At 36.4% G+C, this 14,446-nt stretch overlaps 1 protein-coding gene across 3 annotated transcripts; it reads left to right on the top strand.

Moving 5' to 3' along the window:
* The first annotated feature begins 7,709 nt into the window (after positions 1-7,709).
* Positions 7,710-13,751, top strand: LOC137137706 (E3 ubiquitin-protein ligase ZFP91-like). Of its 3 annotated transcripts, XM_067524320.1 has the most exons (11): positions 7,714-8,556; positions 8,863-8,894; positions 8,996-9,133; positions 9,219-9,255; positions 9,358-9,441; positions 9,550-9,708; positions 10,203-10,250; positions 10,339-10,417; positions 10,525-10,639; positions 10,803-10,902; positions 11,180-13,749. In XM_067524320.1, the coding sequence occupies exons 1-11, from the start codon at positions 8,225-8,227 to the stop codon at positions 12,003-12,005; spliced, it is 1,950 nt and encodes a 649-aa protein (XP_067380421.1). In that variant the 5' UTR covers positions 7,714-8,224; the 3' UTR covers positions 12,006-13,749. The 3 variants fall into 3 exon arrangements, with proteins under 3 accessions (XP_067380422.1, XP_067380421.1, XP_067380423.1); XM_067524321.1 differs by lacking the exons at positions 8,863-8,894; positions 8,996-9,133 and having other exon boundaries at positions 7,710-8,556; positions 9,341-9,441; positions 11,180-13,751; XM_067524322.1 differs by lacking the exons at positions 8,863-8,894; positions 8,996-9,133 and having other exon boundaries at positions 8,323-8,556.
* Positions 13,752-14,446: the final 695 nt, after the last annotated feature.

The raw sequence follows: 14,446 nt of genomic DNA, 5'->3' as shown, positions 1-14,446 counted from the left end.
TACATGCTCTCTGGTTTCTTCCCACACACTAAAAACACGCTTACATGGTTGTCTGTCTGTATAAACTAATAAATATTTCAGTTCTCAGATCCTAAGACAGATTGTTCAGACTCTTAAATACAATAATTTTCTATTTTTTTAAAACAACTGCAAGATCTGTGTCAGTGATGGGACTAGATGCACTGGTTCATACACTGCATTTCAAATAAGCAGGTTGCATATTTTATTTTTGTTATATCCTGTTTGAACTTTAAGAAATTCTGTGTCATCCAGGTGCCAAAATCTGAGCATATTGAAAAAAACAGCATCAAACAGTGTCAGGGGATACAACCCAATAAATGTTACTCTTATCGGTATAGCTATAGAGGGAGATGCCATGTCGCCTGATCCTAACAGGTGCAGGTTAAAAAGCTGTGGTTCTAAAGCTGAATCCACGAAAACCATTCAGGTTACTTTGTAGAAATCATAAAGAAAAGCTGAGATCTTTCAAACGAAAGGTGTGAGAAAAAACATCTCAGATACTTCAAGAAGTCATGAGTGCGACGAGAACACATCATTTCTCAGTAAATGCATTTATGAAGATTAAGAAATTAACTAAATTACATAAAATAAGCGTAACTTTGAAAAAAAATCTAAAGGAAAAAAGATCTGTGTATTTTTTTTTTTTTTTTCACTGTGTTATCTGCAGTATATGACTTTAAATACATTCTTCTTGTACATTAAAGTAAAAAAAATGTAGTTATATACAAAAGACACAAAAGATATGACAAACAATCCCTTGGATGCTCGTTAGTGACTGACTGGAAGGAATGAAAAACAGGCCTAAGTAATGCGAAGTAATTTTCCATTCTATAAATGTACAATGATGACTAGTTTTGAAAAAAATAATAGGCTTTGTAAACCAATTAAAGTCTGTTTAGTAGTCAGGATAAAAGATGCATAATTATAAGTTAATTGTTAGCCCATCAAGGACACTATAAGATTGCAGCCTTTAAATAACTGTCAATATACATGTACAATAATAAGGGGCGGCTATAGCTCAGTTGGTAAAGGCAGTTGCTTACGGACCACAGGGTGAGTGGTTCAATCCCTGGCCCTGGCTATGTCGAAGTGTCCCTGGGCAAGACCCTGAACCCCTAACAGCCCATTCCCCCTCCCCAGCAATGCAGTTCTGGTCCACAGCCCATTCCCCCTCCCCAGCAATGCAGTGCTGGTCCAAGGCCGGTAGAAATTGGGGAGGGTTGCGTCAGGAAGGGCATCCGGCGTAAAAACTGTGCCAAATCAACATGCGGACAATGATCCGCTGTGGCGACCCTGAACTCACGGGATAAGCCGAAAGGAGAAAGGAGAGTAGGAGAGTAGTAGATACATGTACAATAATGAATACCTGAGAGCTATAAAAAAACGGGCTTTGTAAACTACTTACAGTAATTTGAGTGGTCATAAATAGGATAAATTATGCATAATCATAGGTTTTGTGCTCTGAATTAATTGACTAATCCAGAATTCACCAATTGTGGACGCTGCACCAATCCGGGGACTCCCTTACCAGGAGGCACCATAAAGGACACTGTAAGATTTTTCAAACCATACATTTAATTTTTCAGATTTTAAATCTGGAAAAAAGATGCTATAAGAGGTGAATACTTACTGGAATACTGGAAGGCTTGTCATGTGTTTTTTTGTTTTTTTGTCAAATGTTTGGGACACACCTTTTGCAGCATATGACAATGAACATCAGTTTGCTTAGCAGAAGAGTTCATCAGAAATCTTTGGGGAAACACAGAACTTGTGTGTATGTGTGTATTTCCTTGTTGGCAAGTGTCACAGCAAAAAAGAAAGTTAAGTGTGGTGGATTTGTAGCTGTACAGCTGTTCTACCAATCAGCAGTACTGATTTGGTTGATACTGTAATCAACATCTTAAAGTGAGGATGGTGATAGTGTTGCTTGTTTTACAGAGTATAAAATAGGGTTTGTTGATAAAGACAAGTGACTCTCCTCTCCTTGTTTAACTGATGTAATGTTGGTGTTTGTTGATATTAAATTCTACAGTTTATCATCTATGACATCTCATTTAGGTAAACCAGATCAGGTAGTTTTATTATTATTAATGAGACGTATTCTATACTTTGTTAATGAACTGTATTATATGGATGCTATATTATTCAGTGACTGGTGAAGATTGCAGAAAAACAAAGCTCTGCCACTCCTTCATCCACAGGCTTGTCAAAAATCCAATACTGTAAATACACAGCTGTGGCAGGTTTCATTGATGTCATGTAATGACAAAAGCCATCTATTTGTGGGAAGGTGTGTTCCAACTCAACCTTCGTGCATTTCCCCGCCTTAGTTGGTCCTGCATACCAAACCAAAGTTTTGTCATGCTTCCACAATGTTCAGAGTTTACTTCCGTTCACCATGCAGAACAGTTAAGTCCCCCAACACTCAAAAATGTGGTTGAGTGTCCTGAGTTTTACCTGAAAAACCTGAAGACATTCCTGTAGAGGATGGATTTGTAACAAATATTTTGGAAGTTAAACACAGTGTAATACGCACTTAAAAAAGACTTCCTTATGTGTCACAGAGTCAGTACTCAAATAAAAGTACAAAAAACTGATACATAACGAAAGACATTGCACTGTTTTTCACTGCATGGAAGGACTGAAAATAAAACTTTGTAAGGTGATAATCATAAACTGGACCAAAGATAAATAATCATATGTTTGGTGTTTTGAAAAAGGGTACAAGTAATAGCCTAATATGCAAATACCATACACAAGTTGAAAGAACAAGTACACACTCAAACAAAGTTTAAGTACACCACTAAGAAGACAAAATATTTCAAATGCTTTTTAAACTAGAGCCCATTGATACATCAATGTAGTTATCCAACATGTGTCTCATAATTAAGGTTACTGCAGAATGTTTAAGTGAAATTACAGATTCAGGGACAGAATTACTTCAAATACATATTTCTCAGAATTGTTTTTCTTCAAGATTAATATTCTTTCGTTCAGAGAATGGCCCCTTTGTTAGTAGCTAGTGCTAGGAAACCAGCACAGCTGGTAAATGAGGAGCAGGTTGTTAATGCACAAAGATACACTATACTTTATAGTTTGGTGATAGTTTGTAATTATAATCTAAATCTACAAAATGACTAGAAACTAAAACTGTAAAATAAGTGTTTCCCATGGAATTAAAGTGGATGAAAAGTCAATTTAACCTCAGGCTCACACATCACACCAGCAGGAGCATGCAAGTCTGAAGAGATTGAGGCTTCACATCATGTGACATGAAAGATTCTTTTTTTATTTCACACTGCACAGCTATGCAAATGTTATAACTGTGAGGCAACATTTTAATACAACTGTTTTTTCAAAATGAAATTCATTATGTCTGTTTTTTAATTTTTTAATTTTTTCTTGTATCTCAGGAAAGGAAACTGGTGCTGTAAAAGGAAACAGTGTTAAACTTATCAGATAAGCATTTCAGGAAATGTTGTTTTAATTGTGTCCAGTGTGGTGTTGATGTCCATATTGGCATTTAGATGCGTCTCCCAATGAGAAAAATGTAACTGATGTTTGTTGCCGATGCAGACTGTATGAAGAGTTCAGTAAACATGGATTCGGTATTGGCCAATGTTTATTAACCTAACTGTAAAAATTAACAAAAAGACACAAAAAAAACCCCACATTAATTTATTTCTTGACTTTTGTTTTTCAGTTGAAATAATAACAAAACAACAAGTACACGTTATTCTTATAAAGCTATCAACACTGACATTCAGTGTAATGAATACTCAGTGCACACAGACAGAGGAATCCTGCTGTGCAGCAATCCTTCTTCAATCCTTTTGCAATGCATTACAGCCAAGACACACAAAAAAGCATAAAAATACCCTTGATGTCATTTAACATTGCAAAGTATTTTCTATTACCACAACTTCCTTTAACTTTATTTATCATTTTTATAGAGAATACATTTTTGCTTTTATTCAAAAAAGTTCAAATCTTTTTTTTGCAATTTTACATATTGAATTTCAACAACAAGACAATAACAAAAACATCTAAAGCATAAGTATGCATTTAAAAAAAGCAAAACATTCCCTTTGTGACAAATGTAAGAAATGAACTCTGGTAAATACTAAACCAGGGTGTCAGGGTATCTTCAAGAAGCTATGGCTTTTAGTCAGCCTGGCTACAGTACTGAAGATACACCGGGGGTTGATAGAGAGATAATAGAGGACATTAAGAACCACCCCTGGTTTCTTTTCAGCACTGTAGCCAGGCTGACTAAGAGCCATAGCTCTGTTGAGCCTAGTATTCCCTTAACTCTGAGCAGCAATGTCTTCATGACTTTCTTTATGAATAAAATTTGAGCTATTGGAGAAAGAATTCCCCAGATCCTCCCCCAAAATATTACAGATAGATCTTCACGTACAACAGTGCTAGAATCATCCATAAGAGCTAACTTCAACTAATACCTCATCTAAACTTACAACCTGTCTTCTAGAACCTATTCCAGGGGTCACCAACCTTTTTGAAACTGAGAGCTACTTCTTGGATACCGATTAATAGATATGTTCATATTAGAAATCATCAATCTCTCTTTACAAACAGGTTATGTACCACAGGCCTATAAGGTAACTTAAATTTGCCTACTTTGTCCTGAGTTTTACCTAAAAAAAACCTGAAGACATGCCCGTAGACGTTGATTGTGACAATGCAAATATTTTGGAAGCTAATCACAGTCTAATACGCACTTAAAAACGACTTCCTTATGTGTCACAGAGTCAGTACTCAAAAGTACAAAAAACTGATACATAACGAAAGACATTGCACTGTTTTTCACTGCATGGAAGGACTGAAAATAAAACTTTGTAAGGTGATAATCATAAACTAAATAATCATATGTTTGGTGTTTTGAAAAAGGGTACAAGTAATAGCCTAATATGCAAATACCATACACAAGTTGAAAAAACAAGTACACACTCAAACAAAGTTTAAGTACACCACTAAGAAGACAAAATATTTCAAATACTTTTTAAACTAGAGCCCATTGATACATCAATGTAGTTATCCAACATGCATCTCATAATTAAGGTTACTGCAGAATGTTTAAGTGAAATTACAGATTCAGGGACAGAATTACTTCAAATACATATTTCTCAGAATTGTTTTTCTTCAAGATTAATATTCTTTCGTTCAGAGAATGGCCCCTTTGTTAGTAGCTAGTGCTAGGAAACCAGCACAGCTGGTAAATGAGGAGCAGGTTGTTAATGCACAAAGATACACTATACTTTATAGTTTGGTGATAGTTTGTAATTATAATCTAAATCTACAAAATGACTAGAAACTAAAACTGTAAAATAAGTGTTTCCCATGGAATTAAAGTGGATGAAAAGTCAATTTAACCTCAGGCTCACACATCACACCAGCAGGAGCATGCAAGTCTGAAGAGATTGAGGCTTCACATCATGTGACATGAAAGATTCTTTTTTTATTTCACACTGCACAGCTATGCAAATGTTATAACTGTGAGGCAACATTTTAATACAACTGTTTTTTCAAAATGAAATTCATTATGTCTGTTTTTTAATTTTTTAATTTTTTCTTGTATCTCAGGAAAGGAAACTGGTGCTGTAAAAGGAAACAGTGTTAAACTTATCAGATAAGCATTTCAGGAAATGTTGTTTTAATTGTGTCCAGTGTGGTGTTGATGTCCATATTGGCATTTAGATGCGTCTCCCAATGAGAAAAATGTAACTGATGTTTGTTGCCGATGCAGACTGTATGAAGAGTTCAGTAAACATGGATTCGGTATTGGCCAATGTTTATTAACCTAACTGTAAAAATTAACAAAAAGACACAAAAAAAACCCCACATTAATTTATTTCTTGACTTTTGTTTTTCAGTTGAAATAATAACAAAACAACAAGTACACGTTATTCTTATAAAGCTATCAACACTGACATCCAGTGTAATGAATACTCAGTGCACACAGACAGAGGAATCCTGCTGTGCAGCAATCCTTCTTCAATCCTTTTGCAATGCATTACAGCCAAGACACACAAAAAAGCATAAAAATACCCTTGATGTCATTTAACATTGCAAAGTATTTTCTATTACCACAACTTCCTTTAACTTTATTTATCATTTTATAGAGAATACATTTTTGCTTTTATTCAAAAAAGTTCAAATCTTTTTTTTGCAATTTTACATATTGAATTTCAACAACAAGACAATAACAAAAACATCTAAAGCATAAGTATGCATTTAAAAAAAGCAAAACATTCCCTTTGTGACAAATGTAAGAAATGAACTCTGGTAAATACTAAACCAGGGTGTCAGGGTATCTTCAAGAAGCTATGGCTTTTAGTCAGCCTGGCTACAGTACTGAAGATACACCGGGGGTTGATAGAGAGATAATAGAGGACATTAAGAACCACCCCTGGTTTCTTTTCAGCACTGTAGCCAGGCTGACTAAGAGCCATAGCTCTGTTGAGCCTAGTATTCCCTTAACTCTGAGCAGCAATGTCTTCATGACTTTCTTTATGAATAAAATTTGACCTATTGGAGAAAGAATTCCCCAGATCCTCCCCCAAAATATTACAGATAGATCTTCACGTACAACAGTGCTAGAATCATCCATAAGAGCTAACTTCAACTAATACCTCATCTAAACTTACAACCTGTCTTCTAGAACCTATTCCAGGGGTCACCAACCTTTTTGAAACTGAGAGCTACTTCTTGGATACCGATTAATAGATATGTTCATATTAAAAATCATCAATCTCTCTTTACACACAGGCTATGTACCGCAGGCCTATAAGGTAACTTAAATTTGCCTACTTTGTCCTGAGTTTTACCTAAAAAAACCTGAAGACATGCCCGTAGAGGTTGATTGTGACAATGCAAATATTTTGGAAGCTAATCACAGTCTAATACGCACTTAAAAAAGACTTCCTGATGTGTCACAGAGTCAGTACTCAAATAAAAGTACAAAAAACTGATAGTTTTGTAAGTGAAAAAAAAAATACAACATCAGAAGAAAAAGAGTTCAAGAAAGAGGAGTGAGACACAAAGGAAGATAATGGAATTAAAGGGGAAGACACTGTCAATGTTGGGCAGAATGAAGATGATAGCACAGAGCAACCAGAAATAAGAATGAAATCTTTCTAACTAAAACAATAATATATATATCTGCTGCCAGCCCCATAACTTGTTTTACTGCACGGATGTTTCCAATCAAATTACCTACCCATTTACAACATGTTTCTGCATTGCATAGTGATGGACGTTAACAACACATATTCTACTCATGATGTAAAGCAAGCAATGACATTTTTAAAATTTTTGTGTAGTCAGACTACACTTATCCACAGCCTGAAACTATAAGGTCAACACGTTCTCACAGAGATAATGTCAGAAATCTTTATACCATTTTACTATTGTTACTGTCATTGCCAATACCCGACATTCTAGAAATTCAATCACAGCAAACTGACTTTAGAAAAATATGTTATGCACAGGGATCTTTATTTTTATTTAAAATCAAATACAATTTAGATATTTAATGTTCCTGAATTTTTAAAGAGATGATAAGTGATATGTTTTTAGGTTTTATTATTTAACATTTTCATACAGGAAAAAACTTAGATGTTTTATTAATTAAAAGCTGGTATGTTTAAACGTTCCTAAATATATTAGTGGTTTGGGACCTTAGATTATCCATACATCCAGCTTTCATGTAGATTTAGTCATTAGGCAAGCGGCAAAAATTGATCAAAATTCAAAAAAGTGTAGCACAAACTGTATAAACATTAATGCTATTTACAACTACACTCCCCATAACCGCACTGGAGAAGTAGTATGGAAGCCCGTGAGATCAAACATTACACATCCGCATATCCGTGGCTCTGCTGCTGTTCTTAAAGGAGACGCATCTCAAATGGGCCTGGTTTCGGTCCTAAGAAATGCCAGGTTTGCTATAGCTTTAAGAAGTAAATAATTCGGAGCATTTCTAAAATCTTTTTTTTATAAAACGCAATCTTCTTTTTAAATAAGCAACAAGCCAGTTAATCCATGTGTAGTGACCGAACATTTAAGCTGAACGAGCTAACGTTAACAACGTTGGGGCCTTCTACGTAGGTCAGAGATGTTTTAGTTCATAACTAATAATAACAAAAGTCTGTGTTGGACATAACAGCTAAATAAAAGAGGCATGAATTTGGAGAAACACCGTGTTTTAGATACTCGGACTAGAACTGCGACATCAGGAAATCCACCGGAGGCCTCTAAACCATCCCTGGACTCCAATGAGTCGTGTAGCAGCGTAAGAGGAAGTAAACGACGGGGAAAACGCGCAGTGACCCCACCGTGTTCCGATCTCTGCCCCTCTGGGACCGGGAGTTCTTTGCGTGTTTTGCGAGCAAGGGGTGTTGCATCTGGCACGACTGACGCCAAAAATGCACATCGTGAGAGAAGATCTGGCAGTCGGCGTCGCACGCGTCGGACATACGCGGGATCATTCTCCAGAAATACACCTGCCATGCAGTAAGTGTGTGCTGGAATTCCTGTCAGCTACTTTGCTGTGCAGACAGACGCAATAATTGCAGGCCACAGACAAGAGGCTTGTGAAATTGCACAGCCAGGACGCTTGGGGTTGTTGTAGGAAGCAGTAGGACAGAGGTTTCTTAAAGCTATAGATTGACATATATAAATATACAGTATCTAGATATATGTGGTCAGACGAGTTAACTACATGCTCACCTGGTCTTGCTCTTGATCTTTGTTCAGTATAACATAACTGCAGTTTTATTTAGATTGGCACCTGACTGTCAGACTTTGTCTTTCACACAGAAATGCCATAAAGAAATCTACAACTAAACAAGGTAAAAATACATAAACTGTAGTTTTATCCATAGGCAGCAGCAGCATTGCTCTTTTATTTTGTTATATTCAATGCTAATAATGGGCAAACTGACTCCCTCAGAATCCGAAACCACTCTTGGACCACATTGGTCCAAGTCTGCTGGTGTAAAGGGCAAGCTAAGACCTCCGGCCTCAGGCTTGCACACCACACCACCCGCAGCAGTATGCAAGCCTGAAGAGATTGAGGCTTCATCACGTGGTATTCTTTTCACTGCACACTGTACAGTTGAGTATTTTAATCCAGCAGTATTCTCAAACTGAAATTCATTATCTCTGTTTTTCAGGAGAGGAAACTGGTGCTGTGAAAGGAACCAATCACAAGTGAGTGTTCAACTCATCAAATAAGCAGCACAGAATATGTTGTATTTTTCCCTTGGTTTGCCTGCGTGAATTTCATTGTGGCCAGTATGATGTCTATATTAGCGTTGCAGATTCAGATGCGGCTCCCGATGAGAACCCTCCATTCAGAGATGACTCCGATGACCTCATCTGTAAACCTGAGCCAACGTATGCTGACCACACTGCTTTTTCTTAATGAGTATTAGTCATAAATGTTACTTGAAATGAAAATTTCTAGTATAATGTTAGTTACAATTTAACTGTGTCACTCTTTAGGGAAAAATCATTAAGGAGGCGTTTAACATCACAACAAAAAGAGGTCAAGAAAGAGGAGTCAGAGAAGAAGGAAGAAGATCAAATTAAAGAAGAATCCACTGAGGATGTTGGGCATAATGAAGATAAAGTGGGTGATGACACAGAGCAACCATCACGGAAGTAAGTATGGAGTCCTTATAATAACAATAAATGTATCTGCTGCCAGCACAGCCACATAACTTGTTTTACTGTGTAGATGTTTTCAATCAAATTACTTGCTAATTTACAAAAGTTTTTTCAGTTAACGGTAATGGGAGTTAACAACATAGATATTCTACTCATGATGTAAAATAAGCAGTGAGATATTTCATTATTGTTTAGTCAGACCACACTTATCCAAAGCCTGAAACTTAAACCACAGCACATATTCTGTCAGAGATATTGTCAAAATCTTTTTAAAAATAAAACAGCAAACAAACTGTTTATTGTTACAGTAGTTGTCAATACAAGACATTCAAGAAATTAAACAACTGTAAACTGAATTTAATAAAAGTATGCGTAGGAATAAAGACTCCCAACCCTATTGACAAATTGAAGCTTTGGGTAAGTGAGTTTTATTTATTTTGTTAACAGTATAAATGGATATTTAACATCTAAATTTGTTTTCGTTTTAGGCGATGGAGACAAAAAGATGGCAAAGCTCCTCGGCAACCAAAACGAAGGTGTGTGTAGTCCTTGTCATATTATTTGCCACTTACAGCCAGTCTTATTTGGGCAGAGCATGATTATTATAAATTTTCCTCTGCATAGGAAAAAGCCCCCCGTGCAGTATGTCCGCTGTGACATAGAGGGCTGTGGTACTGTCTTAGCACATCCACGCTACTTACAGGTCTGATATCCTGTCAACTTTAACCATGATGCTTTTAATGTCCTAAACTGTCTAGTAGACAGGATATTCTTGAATACGGACACGGTTTTCTCATCTCTTTATTTCAGCACCATATAAAATACCAGCACTTGTTAAAAAAGAAGTATGTGTGTGAACACCCTTCGTGTGGCCGCTTGTTTCGCCTGCAGAAACAGCTGTTGCGTCATGCTAAACACCACACAGGTAATGTTAGAGCACAGATGTTTTGTGAAGCGATGTTCAGACGGGACATTACACTTTTTGTTTGCATTTGTCTTTACTAGTTTATGCCAAGATATGAGATGGTAGTTTTAAAACCTGACTTGTCCTTTAGTTTGGTAATTTGGGCTTGTCCTCCACCTTTCAGATCAAAGGGACTACATCTGTGAGTATTGCGCACGGGCCTTCAAGAGCTCCCATAATCTAGCTGTGCACAGGATGATCCACACCGGAGAGAAGCCAATACAGTGAGCTGACTCAACCTTTTACTGTCCTGTGATGATATGTTCTGTCAAAATAAGGAAATGCAAAATATCAGGAGTCTGGCTTGGATCCATGGATGTAACAAATTAGAAAACATTTAGTTCAGTCTGTTTACAATAGCCTTATAATTAATGCTGAATGTCTGGTGCAGCTAGCTATCACTGGTTCTGAGTAAATTGCTTTAAAACTGAAAGTTGAGTCTGCAGATGTGCTGAAGTGAGTTTGGACTAAAACCTCTTCTCTGTCTCCATCTTGTGACAGGTGTGAAATCTGCGGCTTCACCTGCCGTCAGAAGGCCTCATTAAACTGGCACATGAAGAAGCATGACGCAGAAGCCTCTTATAAATTCTCTTGCTCCATTTGTGGCAAAAAGTTTGAGAAAAAGGACTCTGTCATTGCTCACAAGGCCAAGAGCCACCCTGAGGTGCTCATAGCTGAGGCCATAGCAGCTAATGGGGGCTCAGTAATAACCAGTCCCACCCCAGTCTCAGGGAGTGCCCCCGTGCTCACCCAGCCTGACCAGCCCACTGTCAGCCAGGAGAAACAAGAAGCAGTGGGTGATATACTCACACCACTGCAGCAGGTGGTGCTCCCGCTCACTCCCCAGACTCCAGTAGATGTAGCTCAGTGCCAGTTTCTTGAACTGCCCATGCATCATGTGGTGGAGGTGGGACATCAGCCGCAAGCCCCTGCCGTGCTGCACCTTACAGCTCTCTCTCCTGCTCACATCTCCGGCATCAGCCAGCCCCAGGTGATTCAGATCCCCTCCATTCCCGCCAGCACTGTTGCATCCATGACCACTGTGGACTCCCAAAGCAGTCTCCTCTCCCTGAGCTCTGTCACCACCCTGGCTCCCCAGCAGTCCTTGAAGTGGAGCAGAGAAGGTGACGAGGTTCCACAGGTCCCCGGGGAAGGGGATCTGTGGGACAGGGTGATAGTTGGCGGACGCTGTGAGGATGTTGGGGAGATTATGTGGGAGGGTAACAGAGAGATTAGGAAGGGTGATGAGGGGGTTATTTGGGAACGTGAAGGAGACAGACAAATAGTGTTACAGTGCAACAAAGCTCATGGAGACAGTTTAATGTAGATTGGCAGCTACAGAGTCCACAGTGGTACAGACAAAGGAACTTCATGGACGGTAAGCTGAATTGAAAAAGAGAAGGATTACCCAAAAGTCAATAAGCTGACAAATATTTGAAATAACAATTTAACTCAATAGAGTATAACACAATAGTCATATACATTAAACAGCCACAGAGGTAAAGGGCCAATAAAAAAGTATTCACCTACCCTTTTTTTGGTAACATTAACAATAAATTGTGGTCAGTGAAATTAGGCTTTTTGACAAATATGTACTAAACAAATCATGTCACACAATTGGTTAAATGAAGATCACCTTAGTACAATTTATGGGTTTAAAAATTGTATCTAGAATATCCATTTACTCATGAATCAGTATCCTGACCAAAAACTACACCAAGTCCCTGTATTGTTTCATAGAACTGCTTACCGCTCTTTTTTTCTTCCTATGGTGTATGTTTTGGCAAAGATACAGGATAACCAGTAACTGGACCATTTACTAGTTAATTTATGTTTAGCTTGATATTTTTAATCAATTCACATTACTGGAAAGATTTGTTTTTTTACTTTAGGATGACCGTATCTCTTTATGAATTTCTTGTAAAAAAGAAAAAAAAAAGGCCTAAATAAGTCGGAAATGATTCAGTGTTGTAAAAAAACAAAGAAATTTGCAAAGAGGGTGACTACTTAATGGCATTGTATTTTATGTCGGGGGTAAATGGTTTTTAATTACAATAATGTAAATTACAATATTACTTCTTTGGCAAAAGTATTTTTGAACTTCTTGGTTTTGTTACCTTGTGTTTGTATTTTTACTGTTTTTAGAGATTTAAAAGACTGAAATATGGTTGTGAACAAAGTACAAGTAACTCTAAGTTTACTATTATGTTTCAGTAGTATCTTTGATCTGTTCATATGCATTTTTTGCGAGGTTGGTGAGTATCTTTGACATTACTTGGTTAATGTAAAACTTTGTAAACTAAGTTTACTGAAGGCAACAACTGCAACCAAATGGCATGTTACAAGATTACAATACATATTATTAAATTACTTTTACTTTTATTTTATTTATAACTTTTCTATATCTTAATAGTTTTGCTCTCAGTAGAGATTTTGACAAATAGAAATAACACAGAAAATCCAGTTTTTAAAAAAAATCTTTTAAAGAAATGTGCTCCAGATTTTTGAAATGCTGCAGTAGACTTTTTTAAAGCAGATACTCTGAAAGGTGTTGTTGATAATACTATCAGTAGCTCTTTACTGTTTAACTGTGCCAGTAGTTCATGATAGTGAACCAGCATAATTGATACGGGTACCCTGACATTGATTGGTTTCTTTTTTTTTCCTACATTGACATGTCAAAACTCTATGAAAGGGGTGTGATACTAATTTATTCCTTTCTGGGTTTATGTCCTCAATGTCTTTAACTTCACTAGTAGTGAAGTTACTTTCTCTACAGCTTGTACTCAATATTTAATTTTGTTCGTTGTTTCATTACCAGCTGTTGCTGTAATAATTTCTTTTCACAGTAAAGCTTCAGCAGGCAGCAGATTACAGCATAACTGTCTACATGGTTAATGCAATTATACTTGTCAGCAATTTTGTTTTAAAGCGCTGTTGTAGAAAGTTTGTACACTTTCATTACTACTGAGCACCAATAAACTTATCTTAATTTATAACAAAATGTGTTGAAAATAAATGTATACATAAATGGGTACATAAATAAATATGCATTTAATTTACTGTAATAAACATTTATCTTCTCAAAAGGTTTATATACTATATGTGTCAGTGTTCTCTCTACTGGACAAAATATACCAGACATTTTATAAATAAAATTAATACAAATAATGTAACTACTTTGGCAAACAAACAAATTTTAAAATGCCCAATTATAGTATACAGACTCAATACTCAAATAATTATAATCAATTGCCTACTGGAAGTACAAAGAAGACAATGTTTTTTAAACAATATTAAATTTAAAGTTGTTAACACGTGTCATAAGTCTGATGTTATTGAGGATGAAAATTATGACAAAGCATTTAGAGTTGTTACAAAAAGTGTCACATCTGTGACTTCTGGGCATTGACAGCAGGTTTCCTTATAATAATACATCAATATTTTTTTTACAGACTTAATCTGCAAAAAGTAACGAAAGCTATAACAAAAATCTTTTGCTCTAAATTGTTGTAAAGTTAAATAGTTCACCAGTACAGTAGAAGTACCTCGAGATTGGATTCAAGCACAGTAAGAACTTATTGTGGGGGTGTACTATTTACTGGTAATATGAATTGTATTATTATCTTGATTTAAAAAAAATGCCAGACTGTCAGAATTTTGGTAAATTTCCCACAAATTACTGCCTACAATGTAAAAACATACAGCATTCAGGGCATCATTTACACTAACTGTTGGCTGTAATATAAAAGTATATGAGCTAAAAAA

This window comes from Channa argus, chromosome 12 (assembly GCF_033026475.1).
Source record: "Channa argus isolate prfri chromosome 12, Channa argus male v1.0, whole genome shotgun sequence".
Classification (NCBI taxonomy): domain Eukaryota; kingdom Metazoa; phylum Chordata; class Actinopteri; order Anabantiformes; family Channidae; genus Channa; species Channa argus.
Note: the sequence above shows the minus strand (reverse complement) of the source record. Positions and strands in the feature narration are given on the sequence as shown.